At 40.3% G+C, this 22,742-nt stretch overlaps 1 protein-coding gene across 1 annotated transcript in view; it reads left to right on the forward strand.

The window, feature by feature from the left end:
• mpped2 (metallophosphoesterase domain containing 2b) overlaps positions 1 to 21,140 on the forward strand; it is a 35,316-nt gene extending 14,176 nt beyond the window's left edge. The window contains exons 4-7 of the mRNA XM_034306219.2: positions 4,960 to 5,185; positions 17,377 to 17,492; positions 18,561 to 18,674; positions 19,738 to 21,140. Coding sequence (XP_034162110.1) covers positions 4,960 to 5,185; positions 17,377 to 17,492; positions 18,561 to 18,674; positions 19,738 to 19,856 — 575 coding nt within the window. The 3' untranslated portion in view covers positions 19,857 to 21,140. The remainder of the gene's footprint in view (positions 1 to 4,959; positions 5,186 to 17,376; positions 17,493 to 18,560; positions 18,675 to 19,737) is intronic.
• The last annotated feature ends 1,602 nt before the right edge of the window (positions 21,141 to 22,742 follow it).

A 22,742-nucleotide genomic window follows, 5' to 3' on the forward strand; every position in this document is an offset into this window, starting at 1 on the left:
CACACTCTAATACAGCACTCGCACTGATGGAGCACACACACTCTGATACAGCACTCGCACTGATAGAGCACACACACTCTGATACAGCACTCGCACTGATAGAGCACACACACACACTCTGATACAGCACTCGCACTGATAGAGCACACACACTCTAATACAGCACTCGCACTGATAGAGCACACACACTCTAATACAGCACTCACACTGATAGAGCACACACACTCTAATACAGCACTCGCACTGATGGAGCACACACACTCTGATACAGCACTCGCACTGATAGAGCACACACACACACACTCTGATACAGCACTCGCACTGATAGAGCACACACACTCTAATACAGCACTCGCACTGATAGAGCACACACACTCTAATACAGCACTCACACTGATAGAGCACACACACTCTAATACAGCACTCGCACTGATGGAGCACACACACTCTGATACAGCACTCGCACTGATAGAGCACACACACTCTGATACAGCACTCGCACTGATAGAGCACACACACTCTAATACAGCACTCGCACTGATAGAGCACACACACACTGATAGAGCACTCGCACTGATAGAGCACACACACTCTAATACAGCACTCGCACTGATGGAGCACACACACTCTGATAGAGCACACACACTCTAATACAGCACTCGCACTGATAGAGCACACACACTCTAATACAGCACTCACACTGATAGAGCACACACACTCTGATACAGCACTCGCACTGATAGAGCACACACACTCTAATACAGCTCTCGCACTGAGAGCACACACACTCTGATACAGCACTCGCACTGATAGAGCACACACACTCTGATAGAGCACTCGCACTGATAGAGCACACACACACTGATAGAGCACTCGCACTGATAGAGCACACACACTCTAATACAGCACTCGCACTGATAGAGCACACACACTCTAATACAGCACTCACACTGATAGAGCACACTCTGATACAGCACTCGCACTGATAGAGCACACACACTCTGATAGAGCACACACACTCTAATACAGCACTCGCACTGATAGAGCACACACACTCTAATACAGCACTCACACTGATAGAGCACACTCTGATACAGCACTCGCACTGATAGAGCACACACACTCTAATACAGCTCTCGCACTGAGAGCACACACACTCTGATACAGCACTCGCACTGATAGCGCGCACACACACTGATACAGCTCTCGCACTGATAGAGCACACACACTCTAATACAGCTCTCGCACTGAGAGCACACACACTCTGATACAACACTCGCACTGATAGCGCGCACACACACTCTGATACAGCACTCGCACTGATAGAGCACACACACTCTAATACAGCACTCGCACTGATAGCGCGCACACACACTGATAGAGCACACACACTCTGATACAGCACTCGCACTGATAGAGCACACACACACTGATAGAGCACACACACTCTAATACAGCACTCGCACTGATAGAGCACACACACTCTGATAGAGCACACACACTCTGATAGAGCACACACACTCTGATAGAGCACACACGCACTGATAGAGCACACACACTCTAATACAGCACTCGCACTGATAGAGCACACACACTGATACAGCACACACACTCTAATACAGCACTCGCACTGATAGTGCACACACACACTCTGATAGAGCACACTCGCACTGATAGAGCACACACACACTGATAGAGCACACACACACTGATAGAGCACACACACTCTGATAGAGCACACTCGCACTGATAGAGCACTCGCACTCTAATACAGCACTCGCACTGAGAGCACACACACACTGATAGAGCACACACACTCTGATAGAGCACACTCGCACTGATAGAGCACACTCGCACTGATAGAGCACACTCGCACTGATAGAGCACTCGCACTCTGATACAGCACTCGCACTGAGAGCACACACACTCTGATACAGCACTCGCACTGCTAGAGCACACACACACTCTAATACAGCACTTGCGCTGATAGAGCACACACACACACTCTGATACAGCACTCGCACTGAGTGCACACACACTCTAATACGGCTTTCGCACTGATAGAACACACACACTCTGATAGAGCACTCGCACTCTGTGATACGTCACACACACTGATACAGTGCACACACTCTGATACAGCGCATGCACTAATACAGCACACACTCTAATACAGCACACACGCTCATACACCATGCACACTGATACAGTGCACGCTCTGGCACACACACACACACACACACACACACACCAAACCCTGCTGTTTTGTGGAGCTGATTTTGCTGGTATTGATCCACACTGAGCTATCCAGGTTTGCATTAATTTTACCTGTATTTTTCAATCACATATGAAAAGTTGCTGATTTAGAATTTGACGTAGTTTTAATAGGAATGCATCTTTACTAGGCTTGTGAGACGTGTGTAAAATACCATCGTCCTATCGTGCCCTCTATCTGGCGCCGTTTGACAATGATATCGCCTGTGGCTTTGAATGGGGAAAATAAGAGGGCGTGGCCAGACATGTAACATGTCGTGTACGTGTTACATCATTACAGCGGAAAAAATACCGGAAACTGGTTACGAGTCAGCTGTAGCCACAGTCACTAGCATTAGGGTTTTTTTGTTTTGTTTTGTTTTTGTTTATTTCAAAACTGAAATCAGGACTGTAAATAAACGTAACAAATTATTAGCTGTAATGAAGCTGGTTAGAAAATGCTGTGTGGTAGCAGCACAGTACTTGGCTGAGATACTTGGCTGAATTCTTGTATAGTGAAGTTGCCCTGATTTCACTTTCTTAATTTAAATCTCCGTTCATGTTTCGGGAGCGATGACATTCACAGCTTTATCTGTTCGGCAGCAGGGACAAGGGAAGCTAAGTCGCACCAGAGAAGGTTATTAAGGTTTGTTTAGGACACAGAATAGGTGATAAGGAAACGCATATTACGAAATACAGCACTTTATTTTTGTCGACCTTAAAGCTGGAGACACCACGTTTTCCCACGTGGTGTGTCTATTAGCGTTTCCCGATACTATCGTCACTCATCCCAAGGCTAATCAATACCAGCACTGTGTTGGGTCGTGCTCATACCATTCTCATTTACTCTCTGATACCAGCATCTGATACCACGTGATACTACGTGATATAAGCCTAATGAACAAACGACACCTAATGACAGCGATCCGGACGTATATATCGAGATTAGCGATCAAAGCAAAGCAGTGTGCTCTGAGAAAATATCAAGAGGAAGAACTACAGCATCATCTTTCACTACAGTTAACCTGATAAAACATCTAATGGTAGTATCTTTAACAGAGGAGCGTGAAGCAGTGAACTGAGTGTGCGTGCATGAGAGCAGTTCACTTCTGCGAGCACTGAGCACTGAGCCACAGCATAACTTCCTAAATGAAAACTCCGCACGATCATTCTGACCGCAGATCGTTTCTGATTCAGATAACGCAGGCCGAACTTTAACCCTGAACATCAAGGCTTCACCGCCTGAATGTATTACAAGGTGTGTAGCAATCTCAGTGTAGCCCCGTGTTCATCTCCTACACATCTATACACTAACAGATTTATGAATGGAAACCCCTCTTTTGGCTCGAGCTCTTGTTTCTTCATGTCCCGCAGCTCAGCTCGTCTCAGAGGATTTTGCTTGCTCAGCGGTTTACAAACCCACACATCGATTTCACAATTCATGTAGCGTCCTCAGTACCTGCCTGCCATATGGCCGCTTTGCTCTTCTAATTAAAATGCCATATTTAACTTGTACCAGACCCTCACTGCCTCCACACACTGCCGCCGCCGCCACTGTAACCACTGTGCAGGATTCGCTTTCTTCTCTTCTCTCTGTCTTTCTGTCTTTCTGTCTGTCTTTCAGTCTTTCTTCCTGCCTTGTGTGCTTTCTTTTGGTCTTTCTTTTTTCCTTTTTTGCTTTCTTTCTATTCTTGCTTTCTTCATTTTTTGTTTAATTCTTAATTCTCTTTAAATTTCTGTCTTTCCAGTTCTTATTTGTTTCTTTCTTGCATTTTTTTTTTCTTTGTACATTTTTTTCCTTTTTGTCTCTGCTACATTTGCTACTTTCCCCCTGTTCTTGCTTTCTTGCTTGCTTTTAATTTTTCATTTCACTATTTCTTTTTCACTTTTGTAAGTCTCATTTAATGCCCCAAATAGTTACTTTTGTTCCTCTGAGCCCTTTCTTTCTTTCTTTCTTGCTTGCCTTCTTTCTGTCTTGCCATCTTGCTTCCTTGACAGCTTGCTTTCATTTGTTTTTCCCCTTTTGTTCTTTTTCTTTTGTTTCTTTCTTTTTTTTGCATTTCTTTCTTTTTGTTCCTTTTCTTCCATTTTGTTATTTAAAAAAAATTTTTTTAAATAATTTTTTGCTTTTCCTTCTTTTCTTTTTCCATTTTTTTTTTACCTTTTTCGCTTTCTTTTTTCTTTTTCGCTTCTTCCCCTTTTCTTTCTTTTCCTTTGTTTTTGCTTTTTTTCTTTGTCCCTTTTTGCTTTCTTATTTCTTTTTCTATTTCTGTTCTAGTTGTGCTCTTTTTTCATTTTTTTTTCTTTTCCCCATTTTTGTTTTCTTTTCTATTTTCCTTTTTTGCTGTCATCTCTTTTTCATTTTAAGATTTGTTACTTTCATTTTTCATTTCTTTCTTGCATTCCTTCTTGCTTTCTCGATTTCTTGATTGCTTATTGTATGTATTATATTCCTCTCAGGTCTGATACCAGTCTTCAGTATTGGATCTCTGCATTCCTAAGCGTTCGTCACGTCTCTGGGGTTATACTGTTTCTTTTTAAAACCTCATCACTTTACCAGCACATTTATCCTTGCCTGGATGTGAGACTCCATCAAAGTCTAAATTCTCTGCTCTGCTCTTCTGTGTACTGCAGAATGAACTGAAGCAGGGAACCGATTGTGTGCGTCTTCACTTTGTTTTGATCGTGTCTCGTCTCCGCCTGCAGGAAGTCTGCCCTACGAGTACAAAGTGGTCATCGCTGGGAACCACGAGCTGACGTTCGACAAGGACTTCATGGCCGACCTGGTCAAGCAGGACTACTACCGCTTCCCCTCGGTGTCCAAGCTGCGGCCCGAGGACTTTGATAACGTTCAGTCTCTGCTCACGAACTGCATCTACCTGCAGGACTCCGAGGTCACGATCAAAGGCTTCAGGATATACGGGGCCCCGTGGTGAGTTACGCATCTGTTTATCTGGAAAAATCAGTCTTCTCTTCTTACATGTCCAGAATCAGGAGCGGCTTTAAAATATTCACACAAACCCTAAGTCTCATGCTTACATCTTTAGTTAAATTCCTTTTTTATGTTTTTTTTTTCTTGTGTCCGTTTTATGGTTTACGCTTCTGTCTCTGAAATGGGCAAGGACAAACCTTTCAGCTATGGCACTTCATCAATAATGTGATGTTTGTCCTTGGTGCGGTCCCTCAGAGAAAAATTTAATTAGTGCTTATTTTAACAGAAGAACTGAATGGGAGTTATGTTTGGACTTCCTGATTATGAACTATAAACGAGAGACAGGAAGTTCCAATAGCTTCAAGTCCTTGGCGATTAAGTGGCTATTGAAAACCTCCTTTACTTTTGGCTTTCGTGTTTTCTATCACATGTAATAAGCTTTTGAATGGTTCTGTTTTAAATGGTTTTCTTTGATTCTTAAAGCCTTTTATATACTTTTAATGACTTGTAGTCAGAATTTTAGCTCGGCTGCTTTTTATTCTCAAGTTCACCATGACACAGTTAGACCCAGCAAAGCCATGCCATGCTCTGCTGACTTCTAGCTATGCTCCTGTAAGGCTAAAATAAGGCCGGCAGTTGCAGTCGTCTTTAATGGAGCTGCACAGAGCTTAATGTTTTTCTGCATCAAGGCCATTTAGCATTGCTCTGTTGGTTTTAAAGCAAAGGGCCTTTTTTTTTTTTTTTGCTTTATTTCATTTAATTGTATTGCAGTTTGGCTTTTGGAGATTTTCCGATAAGAAGCCTTGGCTAATGCTTCTTCATTTATGCTAAATAAAAGTACTACTGAGAGGCTCTGAAAGCTGCTCTGAGAGATTGGAGGAAGTTATAAAGGCAAAGGGTGGGGTTACCAGTTATTAGGGAACGTACTATGTTCAGAAAAGAGGATGCAAACTTTTGAACTGATGTTTTCTTAACCTACAGTATTTGACTGTTTTTGCTACTTGTGTTAATATACTATGAAACGTAACACACTAAAGGTGTCAATAGACTAAAAGTGTTTTTCCTCCTCTTCGTTTTGTCCTAAGGGTATACATACTTTCGCACTCATCTCCGCTGGTGTTACGGTTTGAATTTTTCACCGTATGATAACTTGCTTCGGCGTCGCAAAATGAATCATCTATTTAAAAATGCACAAGACGGTAGTGAAAATGTAATATTTATTATGAAAAATTTTGTCTGTTTGCACATCCTTGCATAAATAAACTAAAAGTTCAAATCCCGTAATTGTTCTTCTGTCTCAAAGAAGATATATTTTTTAAAAAGATATATATTTTTAATCAGGTAAAAAAAAAAGAACAGGTCAATGGCAATAGATAGAAATGTATTTTAATCTGTATTTAGAGAGGAGAAAAAAAAAGAAAAAGAATTCAATTCAATTTTATTTGTATAGCGCTTTTAACAGTGGTGAGGTAACCATCTGACCATACCTACACGTCTTTATGTTTTGGATTTTGTCTTGAATAAGATGAATGGATTGTAGTTGGAGCTATAGACAGAAATGCATCCATAGAGCCAGACAATGACAAGAAGATCCAAGCAACAAGCGCAGTGATGTCAGAGACGTACAAATACGATTCCCTCTGCTGAATGAGGAAGAAATTCAATCCAGGACACGGCGATGGGATGATATAATCAAATATCAGAGTCGAACAGGTAATCAGCACTAATCCCTGACAGACGACAGTATCGCTCATTTTGGAAAGAGAACTGAGTGTGCAATTTTAAACAGTTATATGTGAAATAGAAATAAGCTACTGTTACTCAAAGATTGACATTTACTTATCCTGCTAATAAGAAACTTAACGGCAGTTGACCGAAAATATTCTGAATTCTGAATATAGCAGGCATCAAATAAATGAACAAAAGTAGTCGGCAACTTAAGTCGAAAGAAAGGAAAAACTAGACAAGATACAGGCTGTGTCATAAAAGCATTTATTTATGAGGTTTTAGTTATCACAAAAATAGCAGAAGTACAACTAAATCAAACTAATGCTTGTTGGTGGCTAAAGTATGACAAATCAAAAATAATTTCAGTGTACTGCCTCTTCAGCCCCCCTTTTTTTTTTTCTTTCTTCCATCGTAACGAATGATCATGGCGCCCAACATGGGGAGCAGGATGATGTAATCTGACTCTGGTCGTCTGGGTTTTGTAGCCTGTAAGCCACGTTTATGCCAAAGGTGTCCTGGATCAGCTTTTTAAATGTGTGAGGAACAAGAATGAGAACGGGGGGGGGGAGAATAGATAATCTACGTGATTAGTCAAAAACATGTTCGTCTGGCAACCCTGCTGCAAACACGTGTTGGTAGGGGTGGGGGTAATTATTTATCATTGCTACAATTATTTTTTTTAAGTAATATAAGATAAGGAATTTGTTGCTCATTTGTTGGCACAACTAGTTGTTTGGTTTCTTTAACCTGCTAGTTAAAAGGTCAAGTCCGCCATGTTTAGGAATCGGAAACCTTGAATTTCTTTTATTGAATTAATTGTCCTCTGAAAAAAAAAAAAAAAAGCTGAGGTCCTTATCCTTTACTGTTAAGAAATGTGTTTGAATGGACCTCTTTGCTTTGTGTGTGCCAAAGCTAGCAGTGCTTGCTGTAAGAACTTATTTAAGAGACAGACTGTCTGAGCTGAGGTTAAGGTGGAGACCTTCAGCTGATACAGTTATTCAATTTAATTCAGCAGGACAGAGTTATAGTGCATGGAGACACACACACACACACACAGGCACAAAATGTTATATCCTTTAGTTAAGCAGTTGTCTGTCAGCAGGTATAAGGTTTCTGAGGCTCACCTTCCTACTTCATATCAAGGCTATGTGAGATTGTGACGTGGATGAAAAGACCAAGGACGGGACCACGGAGACCAAGAGTGATAGCAGCCTGGAAAATTCGTTTACATTTATGGATAGTCTTAATCGCAGTGCAAGGCAAGTTGAAAGCTTGTCTCAGGGGAAAAAAAACCTGTAATTACAAAAATGTATTTTATTTTAAGGTATAATTTTTGTTCCTCTCCGAGATTGCGCTTGTTTTCAGGGCATCTCTTTGCAAATCCGACCATATGCCCTTGCTATAGCCCATCATAAATATGTTTTTTGGGTCAAGGCCTGTCCTCCAACAATTTTGTTATTTTCTAAAAAATGCTCTGTGAGAGTACTTGCAGCAAGCAGTACCCAAAATTGCAAGCAGAGAAGAAGCAAGAAGACCTTGCACAGAAAACCAAATATCTTTGGCTCTCTGGTCGCTGAGAGGAAATGAGATTCTTGGTTCGGAGCAGGCAGAAGCAGCCATGTGGGGTCGAGGGAGGAGGGGGGGGACTCTTTCGGTCCTGCTTTTTCCCAGACTCTCCCGCAGGAAGTGGCCTTTGTTCCTGAACATCCTGCCTCTTTGTTGGGATTGTGGATCAGACGTTGGGCTGACCCAGGCTGTGCTGACCTTCCTGACCCCGGGGCCCCAACAAGCACCGAGGTCATTTCCACTGCCTCATTCTTCTCGGCACAAAGAGCTCAACCAGGCCCGACTCTCTCGGCGATGCTCGTCTGTGTTGTGGGGCCAACAGATACACAAGCTCTAGTTTAAAAAAAAAAAAAAAAAAAGATTATTTATCATGCTTTCATTTCATGGTGGTTCTGACCTTTTTCTGCTTCTGACCCAGACAAGGCTGATGATTATTCAAACAACGTTGTTCCAGATATCTTCAATATCCCACACATTTTTTTTTTTTCTAAGGCAACTCGCATTTACAAGATAACTTACAAGATGACACAGACTAGCATAAGCTCCTTAACATTATGCTATGTGTGATATACAGCTATATAATATATATTCCCACGAGCAGCCCCTGTGATTGGTTCGACTAAGGAACAAGCTTTACACCCGGCTTTTGCAAATCAAAGACTTTCCCTCTAATCCTCTTAGAGAAGCAGACAACAGTCATGTGACCTTGGTTCGCATTGAGTGCAAGCTTTGTATTGCAAAGCCACAAGTGAGATATTATTTGGGGGAAGGAGGGGATGTCGTTGGTGTTGCCATGGAAACCATAGCATGGCTTTGTCCCCTGGAATCATGTATGTTATGGTAAGCGTGCCAGCGAGGGTTGTGGGATATCGCTTTGCTTTGAGCTGCTGCTGGATTTTGGATTTTCTCCAGCGGAAAGCAAGATACGTGGTATCAGTATTTCATTGCTAATAGTTTGGATACCTTGGAATGGACATCCAGAGTGTATTCCTACCTCGCAACCAGTGTTCCTGGGATCGGCTCTGGGCCCACCGCAACCCTGACCGCTTACTAAGGATGAATAAATTAATAATAGCTTGGAATGTTTTCATTTATATGATCTTCACATAGAAGACCGTAGCCGAGTGGCTGTGCAAGTCATTGGAGCAGTTCAGATTTTAAGCAACCCTACGTCCATGAACACTTGTCAGTACACCGACAATTATTCCTGCTCCCAGCACCATCCTCATGAGTCCCTGTGTCTTCCATACACTAGTAATGAGCATTCAGTATTGTGTTGTGTTTATTTGGGATTCAGATAGACCACTGCCTGTTGTGAATTGAACAAATCCATCACTCTTTGTCCCTATGCCAGTAATTGGCTCTACTGGGTACTTTAGGAAGCTGTCATTGTTTTTTGAACAATTGTTATTGGTTTCTGAACCCAGCGGTAACACTGGAGTTCACATCCTTTACGCTGATGCTTCTGCTATGTATGCCTTAATCTAGCAGACAGTCAGTCGTGAACAACACTGAATAGGTGATAAATTCACATTCTGAATAGCTGTAAACCAAATAGCTGCCTACATAAGCTGGAGGCATTATGCATAATTTAACTGAGGCAGCCTTACACGAATACCTGGCTTAAGCTTTAATTCAGAGAGCTGTGTGTGCCTGACAGGTATCCAGATAAACGACCCCCTTTTTGAAGGTTCCTTCCCTGCAACCCAGCTCAGGTTTATTGGACAGTAAATCGTGTGAAACAGTGATTTAAGTATTGATACAGCATTGGACAGGGTCTGGCTTAGGAAGTGGATGCACTACAGTTCTGCTGTGGTTCCAAGGCCTGATTAGGAAAAGGATATGCATCATTAGATCTGATCAGCACTTGAGTGGCTGCAGAGCAGATTGGGTATGGCTTTTTGAGTTTGATTAGGTTTGTGTTTCCAAGATTACACTGATCAGAAAAAGAAAGAAGACAAAGCTGTTCTTTCTGTATGCTGAAGGTTCTATGTGGTTTTACATGAGCAGATTATTACCGTATATTTATATTTTCTATTTATATTTTTTATATGAAAGCAAACTGTTAACAAAAATATAGTATTACAGTTGAACAGTGCAGTCTTCTCTAGACCATCGGGACTCCGTTTCCCAGCACTGTGAATTATGAAGTGACTTCTGGTCCACCTCCCAACCCCCTCCCTGGCACAGTCATTTGTCAGGTGTTATCACCTTGGTTATTTTCAGACCTATGAGTGAGGGCTTGGCCTTTATTTTCAGGCAATACATTATTACCTGTATTACTAGAAGCTTTTCTATTGAATCAGACCTTTTCTAGGGACCTTTTTAAAGGTAGATAATACATTTGGCAAAATGGTTGTAAAGGTTGATCCTGAAACCATCTCCTGACAAACAGCCTATGTTAGACATTGCAACCAAGCAGGTAGTACTACGCTGAATTCTGTTATGATTTTTTTTTTTTCTGTGGCTAGACATTGTAAAACTCTAGCATCTGGGACAGAGACTGGCTGGCTAGGGTCAGTGCTGAAAGACTGAGAGTAAATTAAAAGCATAATTATAAAGGGGAGGGGGAACCTGGCAAGAAATCCTGAGGGGTCAATCACAGCCAGACAGGATAGAACTCAACAAACAAATCAGGAAGCCACATTGCCTACTAGTATTTCCTCACAAAGGCTTTTTAAAGCTCCCAGATTCAGAGGACTACTCCAGGATTGTAGAGTTGGAAGATCAGCCCAGACTTTTAGAGTCAGGCGAATAGATCAGGCTTCTCTAGTCAGGGGGGACCGGCCCAGGCTTCTCGAGTCCCATGTCGACAAACCCCTGGCTTCTTGAGTTGGGGGACCAGCCCCTGGCTTCTTGCCATGTGGGACCAACTCCTGGTTTCTAGACTCACAGGATTGGCCTGGCCTTCTAAACCAGCGGGACTGGCCAGGAATCGGAGGACCACTTCAGGCTTCTAGACCTGTAGGACTTTTGGGCTTCTCGCATCAAAGGTCAAGGCTTCTTGAATCAGAGGTCCAGGCTTCCTGAAATAAGTATCTATTAAATATTCCTGAGCAGAGAAATTCTTAAATTTCTCAGAGAATTCTTAAAATTCCTCACCAGCCCCATTTAGACTGGGAGTGACTTCCTTAAATATTCCTGCACAACTTGTACAGTTTCAGATGGGTATGAAAGTCAGAGTTTAACTAAGGCGAACTTATGCTTTTTCCAGATACAATATGGAAAAATGGTCTCATTGGTAGCGCTGGATTTTTGTAAAAAGAGGTGAATAGACTTTTCATAGTCTTATCAACAACACGTCAGCACATCAGGCTTCTGCACAACTAGAGTGGCGATTGATAGGGGGAAGGGGGGTCATTTGTCAGAGTTAGTTTTGATTTGTAAGGTTGGTGGTTCTTGATATGAAAAAATTGTCCTCATTATGGATGTACTTGTTAAAATGTTGTGAATAAATGTCAGAAGTGACAAAATAGACTAAATTTAGTTAAAACATTTATTAATCTTTTAAAGAATGAACAAGATCACCAGGTCCTGGGGGAACATGGACCACTAACCCTGTGCAGAAACAGTGTGGACAGGAAATCCCAAAGCCCTCTCATTTCCTCTCTCTTTCTTTCTCCCCTTGTTCTCTTTTAGTCCTCGCTCTCTTGCTCTACTGCTCACCCTGAAGTGACCCTGTGACCAGTCTCTGTTTGTCTTCTCCAATATCACTTTTGACATTGTCTGTCTTTATCTTTCTTTCTCTCTCATTACTCTCGCTCATTTTCTTTCCCTCTCTTTTCCGCCAACACTCCGTTAAGGTCGGATAAATATTTCACTGAACTTTTTGTCTCTGAGAGGCTGAAGGGGTTGACGTGGATGATGTCTAGAAGCTGTATAAGTTCTAGATTGCTGCTCTGCTTCATAAATAACCTGAAGGGCCCTGCCTATTTGTGTGTGTGTGTGTGTGTGTGTGTGTGTGTGTGTGTGTGTGGCTGGGTCAGGAAGAGTTCACTAACCTGAAGTGCTGAGGTAGCCAAAACACACAATTGCTCTGTGAAGGCTCACCGACTGACAGGTTTGACTTCATTCTTTCTTCGTTAGGACTGTATGTTTGGAAAATTCAGATGCATATTATTCCCATATTGTTTTGAAACAGTGCCATTTCTAGATTTAATGAATTATGCAATGCTCCACCTGTACATTTTGCACATTACTCTAGTTTATCATTGCTACCCTATAGCCATGGCTCTTACAGACTCTAGACGCTAGTTAAGATTTATATTTATTTTGAGTTGAGGATCAGATAAGACAAGGTTGGTCTTCAGGCTGTACCAGGAATTGCTGCTTGCTTCTGACATGGCACATTGATGCCTGTGTTTGATCCTTCTGTTTCTCTACTGGCAGGAACTAAATATCCCTAAAGTCTAGTAAGAAGTAATTTTGTACGATGTGGAGCATGGGCTCAAAGCAGCTGCTCACCTTTATTTACTCTCACATCCATCACATACACACACATTCTTTCACTGCTATCATTAAAGAGGTTTGCATTGGCCTATTGTGTTCTGTGCATTATATAATGCCTATAGCAAACCCTAAGGATTTTTTTTCTTTCACAAAAAAGAGACTAAAATAATACTCACACATTATTCAAATTTCACACCATTTACACATTTGAAGGAAAAAAAAATCTACATTCGTATGTTTAAGGTCCCATGTTTCTAAACCTTTTGGCCAAATGACCCTTGGTGTACAAAAACGGGTCGGAATAAATGCATACCATTAATGGTACTGCATATTTTTGCATATTTTTAAATTATCTATCAATTTTCAAGCTAAAAACGAACTGGCTGAGACTCAAATGCTTTTGTATTGGACACACAGTGCACTACCTAGGAGCCACGGAACCATTTTTATGCCCTGATAGTGAGCTTATTGTATAGTGAATAGGAAGCTTTTTGAGATTTGAGAACTGTGTTGAAGAGTTGAAGATGGCTGATTTTCACATGGATGTTGAGTAGAGAATGACTTGTAACACATACACACCAGCAAGTTAACACCAGCAAGTGACAAGTGGCGTGTGTTGCTTGTAGATTTTCTCTAATGGGTGTGTAGTGATCGATACTATTGCTTTTTTTTTTTTTTTTTTTTTTTTTTTTTTTTTTTTTTTTTTTTTTTTTTTTTTTTTTTAGTTCCAATGAGAAACCGTAGTAGCTATAGCTAGCTAGTTAAACCGAAATTAAATAAGGCACTAATCAGTGTCAGGATTAGGTGTTGGATTTATAATGTTATGTGATCCATACAGGATTTGTTTGGCAGAGTAGCAAACAATTCTTCAATAATGTCTCTATAGACATTTAATGAGGTCGTATATGACCGGATCAGATTTTTAAGTTAAGTTTTTCTTCTATTTTTGTATGTCAGATTTGAAATGGGAACCAGTTACATGTAGGAACTAGAGTTGTCAGTGGGGAACTGAAGAAACGTCTGACCACACACACCACATTCGAGCCACTCGTCTGAAATCGTTGCTTTACTGTGTCATATCTATTTTGCGCAGAATTGAGAAAATCTTGGTTCAAATGTCGCGCTGTCACTGAAATTGTGGCTCTAACTTACTTTAAAAATTACCGGCCACTTGTCACATTGTCCCTATTGTCCCTAAAATATTACTAAAGAATTTTATGATAAAACATTTCACTATTGTGACTGTTCTAAGATTTGTTTTATGCATTTATGATCACATATGATTTGTCAGTATTGTAGTTTAAATGTGATTTATTATATTTAATGGCTGTTTTTTTTTTTTTTTTAAATACAATCTGTTGAATATGTCTGGTTGCATTAGCTGATTGTCCAGTTTGTTGTACTTCATTCAGAGCAGGGGGTCTGGAGCTGAACCAGCATGAGCTGATGAAGGACACATGTTTAGGCAGAATATGTTGATGGAGCCGGCGCTCTCGCTGCTTATCTGACGGCCGGGTTTGTTTTAGTGAATGATCGCAGTCTGACAGCTCTTCCTGGACGTGAACTCATACAGGCTGTCAGGCCGCACAACCTGCCACAAACCGCAAGCTGGCAAATGGGGGGCTTGGGATGTTTTTCCTCTTTTCCTCAGCTTGTATTTATAGAGTTCTTTTGTTTCTTGTGCATAGAGGCAGGAGACTGGGGTAACTCGGAGAAAGAGTGCTTGAAAGACAATTCGTTGTTTCTTTACAGAGACAGTAGACTAGCTGTTCTAGCTTCTGGTTTTGTTTATTTTTCTTTTCTTTTTTTTGTTTAAGGTTACATAAGCTGTGTAGCTCGTCAATTACATATTTGGTTGAACTCTTGCGTTCAGCAGCACAACCAGTACAAGATGCAAATCAACCCTTTACGGAATACTTCAGTGTATTTTTTTCTTTTCAGTCATTATGCACTAATTTAAATAAGTGTGTATGTATAGTGTATTGTGTAAAGTACATAGAGTGTAGTGTCTGTGTGCTTTTGTAATCTAGAAAAAATTGTGTTTTTCTTCATCTAGAAGGTTAGTATGTGTGTGTGTGTGTGTGTGTGTGTGTGTGTATACATTAATAAAATCCATAATCATTCTCTAGAGGTGAACAGATGCCTGACACACTAAATGGCTTGAGGCTTGTGCTTCTTTACCGTAATTGGCAGTCTGCTCCCGGATTCTAACAAGATCCTCATAATATAATTCAAGAGAAAAAGAAAGCGTGTGGTTGCTCAAGTCCCTCAGTTCCTCCAGTGATTGCTCAGCGTAATTTATTACATACAGACCTCAGTCAGGTCTTGTGGTCTTCAGGAGACTGCCCTCTACACACCACCACACACACCATCGCACACACCACCCACACATTCTGTTAAAAACCCGCCGAGATCCGACGCCCTCAGGTCACAGTGCTCCACGTGCGCTAAAGCATGTCCATCAACAGTCAGATTGTTTCAGGCCGTACCGCAGACCGATACAATACACGTACTGTGCCAGAACCCGCTTCTGCATTATGAAAGCAAACCGTTTGAATCCAAGGGTGTGTTGACGCTGCTTTCATTCCTTTTTCATTTCGAAATGAAAATGTCGAAAGCAATGAAACAGCTTTTTGTTATTAATTTTTAAATAATGAAAAACAAGCAAAGGAGAAATTTGAGAGCTGTTTGAAATTTCTACATGTTCTTTTAAACCCCATAATGGTTTTGAACAGCTTATTTGTTTTGTTTTTTTTAATTATTATTTCATTTTTTTTTCCTTCACTGAGTGAATTCTGTCCTGTCTCTCTCTCCTTGTTTTGCCACTGCAAAAAAATAAATAAATAAAAAAAATAAAAAATTATGAATCCTGTTATTAGCATGGAGCTCCTTCGAGACTAATCAGCACTTACTCCGTTAACTTCATACTTTGGACTTTGGTTGTTTAGCTGTAAATATAATAGATGGTGTTTGATGATGAATCCGCAGCAGTAATTAGTGTAATACAGCAATGCATAGCAATGGCTTTAATGATCATTCTGATTCATGTATTGAATTCATGATTATGAAATAAAAAAAGCCTACATTCCCTCAACCATGATGACTGCATAATAATCACATTGATTGCGGAATGTGCTTATTAATTGTTGATTATAAAGAAAATTAATCTTTAAGAATGTATAAATAAATAAATACATTGGGAAATGCTGAGGTCATACTGTTAAACAATCTAATTTGGGGAGCTTGTGATTTAAAAAAAAAAGATGATAAATAGGGATGTATTTTGCATGTTAATTGTTCAATCTCAGCTAACAATATCACGATTAAATATTTTATAAAAATGAGCTTAAAACTTCTGAGAGTGGTAGTTCTGTCCATCGTGGTCTTCAGAATGAAAATGAGCACGAGAGCAGATGTATACTAAACTGACATGTGATGCATCTTCAGATTGCCCAAAATTAGAAAACGTAAATGTTTGCTAGTCACATTCCACGTGACAGAATTTTCTCAGGAGCTCAAACGCTGCCCAAAAATTTGGCCTGCCTCATCAGCCTTCTTTCCGATGGAGAAGCATCAGGAGTGACCTTATTCTGCTGCATTCCTGATAACGATATTGTGTAAGGAATCAAGCACTCAGAGCCGTGCTTTTACGCGAATATAATCAGCCATGGTGTAGTGTGATGAAATGGAGTTACCGTTCCCGTCCCGTGGTTTTCCTACAGCAGCATGACTCGAGGTGTTTTATTCTCCCTTATAACATAGCAGATGTGGTATAAAAACAGTACATTGCCTGACTAATAATCAGCTTGTGTTTAACACAGTGTACACAGTGTATGAAGGTGTGTTGTGTGTACAGACAGTCGAGTTTTAGAAGTCAGTAGTTTTCTGGTCTTTGAACTCTGGCTTTCAGAGTTAACATTAACGCTGGATGTGGCAGGCCGTGCACTAAAAGCCCCGCTTATTCCTGCCTCGTCTTTATATTTATCTTCATCCGTCACTCAGCATTACTTCCCAGCACGGGACCCTGACCTTTTCCCCCCACCCCGACCTCATCCAAACAGCCTGTCAGCGTCGTCTGGCCTCGATCAGCCCGGGTCTGGACTGGGTTAGCCGTGTTAGTGCGGCCTGTCGGTGGCGCCGTTCCCCAGGGCAAATAAAAACTCGCATTAACAAGCTCCAGCTCAGCAGCGCTGACAGCGTGATCAATCGGCCGCCTCTGACTGTGACCTCTGCTCCAGGGTCGCTGCTCGGGAGATAACCTCTGCTCCATCAGACAGTGGCAGTGGCCTTGATATCTGATAGCGCAAACACATTATATATAACATTTTCTTTTGGGTTTTCAGCTACGGCCCTGGTGTTGCACAGCTCTAGTATAGAAAAAGACTGATGTACTTGGGGGTGTGTGTGTGTGTGTGTGTGTGTGTGTGTGTGTGTGTGTGTTTTCCCAGGACGCCCTGGTTTAATGGATGGGGTTTTAACTTGCCTCGTGGTCAGTCTCTGCTGGACAAGTGGAACCAGATCCCTGAGGACATCGACATCCTCATGACTCACGGGCCTCCTTTGGGTAAAGTCTACTGCATTTATCTAATCTGTGTGTGTGTGTGTGTGTGTGTGTGTGTGTGTGTGTGTGTGTGTGTGTGTGTGTGAGAGAGAGAGAGTATGTACTTGTATTTTTTTATTAAACCTAAAAAAAAAAAATCTGAGAGAATTTCTTTCTGAAGTCTTAATTTAATTACAGGCTTCATGTGTTGAACTGCCTTGAGTTTTTTTTTTTATTTATTTATTTTTTTTTTTACATATGAATGTATTTAATTTCTTTCTTTTTTTTTTTTTTTTTTTTTTTTTTTTAAACACATTAAACCCTTACCTATATACCTGCACAGACCCTGTGTATAAACATTAAATGATTTGGGTTCTTGGTTTATGATTAGTGGGGGGTTAAAGATTAGGGTTAATGTTGCATGTGTAGGATTATGGTAAGGGGTAAGGTCATCAGGTCATGGTGATGGTTATTGTCATGCTTGTGTGTGTGTGTGTGTGTGTGTGTGTGTGTGTGTGTGTGTGTGTGTGCATATGTTTAGCCCTCTGGGAGGACTGAATGGCCCCATAATGAAAAGAATACATGACGATTCTGACCTTGGAGACATTTGGCTAGTTCTCATAAAAGAAAGTGCTTTTGTTTTTCTGTTTTTTTGTTTTGTTTTTTTTTTTTTAAAAAAAAAAAAAAAAGACTTCCTTTTGAGTATTGCAATTAGACATGATGTACCAACAAAACCTTAGTGCCGTATTTATATTCAATTGACATTCACTTTGATTTGCACTGAAACCATTTAAAAGTGAAAAGAAATGTAAAAAAAAATCAGCAAGTAGATAATTCTCTGATATAATGCGCTAATATCTAAATGATTAGCTGTTCCTTTGCAGCTGTAAATTAACGTAAATCTCATTGTTATGAAAGCACACGGTGTCACTGCTCCAGGAGCACGGAGGATACACGTGATCGGCTCAGACACGTGGTGTAACGTATCGTATCGGTCATATCACTCAGCTCAGATACTGTACGTTGGACAAACTGGGCCGGGTTATATCAGAGTGTATGGGGTTTTTATTATCTCTGTGCTGGTGGCTTCAGGGTTCCGAGACTGGGTGCCTAAGGAGCTCCAGAGAGTGGGCTGTGTGGAGTTACTCAACACGGTACAGAGACGGGTCCGGCCCAAACTGCATGTCTACGGCGGGATCCATGAAGGTGACACCCAACATTCACACTTTACACTGTACACAGTTTCCTGGTAGTAGCACTCTAGTACCACTGTTATTTTTGTGTGTGTCCACCCTCAGTATTTCCCAATGAACTGGTCTGATTTCCTCAAATATTCCACTCAGAAGTGTATTATTTTCCTATAACAATACAGTCCAAAGTGTGTTATTCCGCTTAGATATAACACAAAGCCAATGATTACAGTTTTTCACTTATTAAAGAAAGACGCATCATGCTTTTTAACAGTTTGTAGATAGATTGAATGTTATGGAACGTTCCATTAATCACTTACGTTATAGCAACCGTAAACAGTCGTTCCTTCACCTGCATCTCCTTTTCTCTCTCTCGCTCAAAAACCACAGAATGTCATTTTAACAAGAAACCAGAAAGCATAAGCTCCTCTGTCCTGAACAATTTCCACGCTGGGAATCTTTACAAAGCACCGTGACTGTTACAAAGCTCTGACACTCGTTCCATAAACGTTCCATAAACGTTCCATAAACGTCTCGTAAGAAAAAAGTCACCACATTAATGATGTTAAACAGCACTTTTTTTTAAAAATCTGTTTATTATTAATCTTAGACCAGGCCCTGTGTATGAGCTGTTACTATAGAAACAAGAACATATTAAAACGAGCACATTGATATAAACCTATTATCCATGTTACAGGCGGAGGTACTGTTATACAAAAATAATGCACACCTTCTGACCAATCAGATTGGAGAAGTCAGTCGTGGCGTGGTATAAAAAGAAAAAAAGATAAATAATTTAAACCGTGGCCAGGATAAAGTTACAAAAGTAATGAATGAATAAATAAATAAAGTCTAATTGTGATGGCCTTTCATGGTGTCACAAGCTTCATATCTAACAGCGCGCCAAAAACAAACACCAGAGGCGATACACTCATCTTTTGCTTAAAAAAACAAGATTAAATAGTAATGTAAATATCTAGTATTCTGTGATTTGGTCCAGATATGTATAACACCTCATATGTGACATCTAGACCTTAACATACTTGGACCTTTCTGTTGTTCTGTCTCTCATCATACAGGTTATGGCCTAATGACAGACGGATATACAACATTCATCAACTCGTCTACGTGTACAGTCAGTTTCCAGCCCACCAATCCCCCCATCGTATTCGACCTTCCCAACCCAGGAAGCTCGTGAAATTCCCCCTAATTCCCTTCCCTTTTTTTTCTACTCTCCAACTCTTCTTATCTTTAAAGTAATGGTCTTTTGTACTGCTTGTATTTAAAAAAAAAATGAATGCATGGATATGTAATATTTTTAAAAAATAAGATCATACCATTTAAATAATGATTTGCTGGAGAAAAAAAAGAAGAAAAAATGGTGAATTCATATTTATGCTTCATTTGTATTGGTTGCCTTGTTAAATTTGTTTTAGTCTGTATCTAAAGTGCATTATAAGGTACCATATGAGGCTCAGCAATACTTTTTCACAGCAGGAGTGTATTACAGAACAAAATTTCAGTCTGGTTTTTTTTTTTTTTTTTTTTTTTTTTTTGAGCTGAGGTGTAAGACCTTGATTTGAGGATTTAAGTTGCTCGACTTTGAGTCTCGTAGTTCCCAGGATGCTTTGTGGTTATATTTATTGGTTCGATCGAAATCATTTCATCAAACTATTCTCCAACCCGAGACATTTTATTTCGACTGTAATATTCAGAAAAAAAAAATGGCTGAGGTTTCACGAGGTACTTGCTGAAAATCGGTTATATCTCCGTTTCAATTTTTTTTTCCTTTTTCACTCCTGCCATATTCTATTTCTGACAAAGCTGCCTGGGTAGGCGGCATTTTCAAGCCACCTGAAATCTAGGAAGGCAGCATTGCAGTGTCCCAGAATTCACAAAATGTCAAATCCGTTACCCTGACAGATGGATAAAAATATATACAATATTGTGAAAATCTATCAAACTATCATAAAAGTTTCGACAATTGCTGTGATATTTAAAAAAAAAACATAATAATAATAATAATAATATTGGCACCTGTTCAGGTTTGTGCTGTTGGAATTTTGATAGCGTTTTTTGTATTTTAGTTCTTGCTTCGCTTGTGATTTCTTTAAGCTGAGACTTTACCTTCAGAGGGTCTGTTCTACAAGATCGCTAAAATGTACATATATTTTTTTTTAATCAAGCCAAACGTAAATGTCGCTTCCACAAGGAGCTGAAAAAAAAAAATCTTTGCAGCTGCTTTGAGCCCATGGTTATTATTATTATGGTTATGGTTTACTTTCTCATCTCCACCTGGTGGATCGTGTTGTGTTTGTTGTACGTCGCGCAGACAGGACAAAAAAAAAGTATATATATTGCCATGATGTCATTGGTGCCATTTGTAAATGCCTTGTTTCTATGTTCATGAGACTTTTTCTTAATTCATCGTGTCATTTAGCTGACTTTATATGCAAATAAAAACTGCAAGATTTTTATCCCATGATTGTCAGTTTTAATTTTCAACAAAATCACAGACATTGTGACATTTTGCTACTGTAGTTTTGCACAAGAGCTGCAAAGCATAATGTTGTAAATGTCTAAGGAAAGCGTATAGCTACCAGTTTAGCATCATGCAAACTGGGAGTAAAATCATCCCATGCTTTTACATGTGTTTATTTGGTTTCTTTGGATTAGCATAAAAGCTCTGGATTCTGTTCGAGAAGAGGATACCGGTGAGAAGGTGAAAGAGCCGGACAGACTGAAGGACTAAAGCGCCGCTGCGTCACTCACTTTAGGTAGAAAGTTGAATGGCTTTGTGGGTAATGCAGGAAGCTGTTAAACACTGAAAAAATATATCAACATGTCAAAAGAAACTTAAACTAAAAAAAAATACATTTTTCATTACAAAATCAGTATTGGACACCATTTAAGATCATGTATCAATTTTAAAAATTAATATACAAGCCACTCGGGGTGGATTTGTCCTTTAATTCTGAGCTACAGTAAACTTAATCTTTAGGGTTGTGGAACTAGAATTTTGGAACAGTTGGAAAAAAATTTCTAAATTTTCTTTGTGCCCCGAATATTTGTGTATATTTCGCTCCATGCGTCACCTCATTTTTAAAATCCTAAAGATTTTTCCGTCGTTGGAGACGTTTATGGGTGTTTTTGTCACAGTGCCAGCGTTTAGCATCACCTCCGATTGATCAAGTCCATTAATTACCCATCATTGGCTGGATTTAATCTGCCCAGTCGACGCGAGCGACCGTGACCTCTCGCGTTCTCCTGACAGCTGCTATTGATTGTGGGAAATTTGTCAGCTCAAGGAGCGAGACGTCGGGGGTCGTGACCCTGTGTGTCCATGGCGACGGATGGAGACTTGCTTGATCACTAGCTGCAGTGATTCATCGCTCGGCCTTGTGGATCTGCAGGCAAACAAAAGCCGATTTCTTCAGACTTCACTTCTTTTTCATGTAGTTCTTCAACTACATGAGAAACTACTTTAGTTTTTTTTTCAACAAAATTTCTTAAATACTTCATTTCTTGTGTTTTTCATATATGTCTTAAATTTGTATTTAGTTTTTCAAAGACTAAATATAAAAAATTAACTGCATGTTCAAGCACACACAGCAACTGATTAAATATTTCCAATGGTCCATGGTCCAATGTCTTCAGACGGAATGGACGAGAGCTGCTACAGATATCTCAGTCTAAGACTAGACAGCTCGCATCACCTGGATTTCATTTACAAAGTAGGATTTTCCGCGATGCTCCTCCAGACGCTCTCGAACGTCGATGCAGAACCAGCGCTCTATCTCTGATTTATGTCTATCTAGATGTGCAATGCTGCTACCTTTTAAGGTAATTGATGACCCATGAGCCTTTGCTGTTACATACATTACTCTGTCATCTTTCATTTGTGAGCTTGTAGCATTTGACTGCTCGTAGCTCGAGTTTGTAGAGAACTAGCATTTCCTACAGCCCATGTGTTTTCTGTTGTCGCTGTGTGTTATGTGTTAGCAGTGTAGGACACAAAATGCTTCAGTTTCTGACTGATTGAAAATGGATACCTCAAACCCTTCGGGAAAGTAACCGGAACTGC

Source organism: Pangasianodon hypophthalmus, chromosome 7, assembly GCF_027358585.1.
Source record: "Pangasianodon hypophthalmus isolate fPanHyp1 chromosome 7, fPanHyp1.pri, whole genome shotgun sequence".
Lineage (NCBI taxonomy): Eukaryota > Metazoa > Chordata > Actinopteri > Siluriformes > Pangasiidae > Pangasianodon > Pangasianodon hypophthalmus.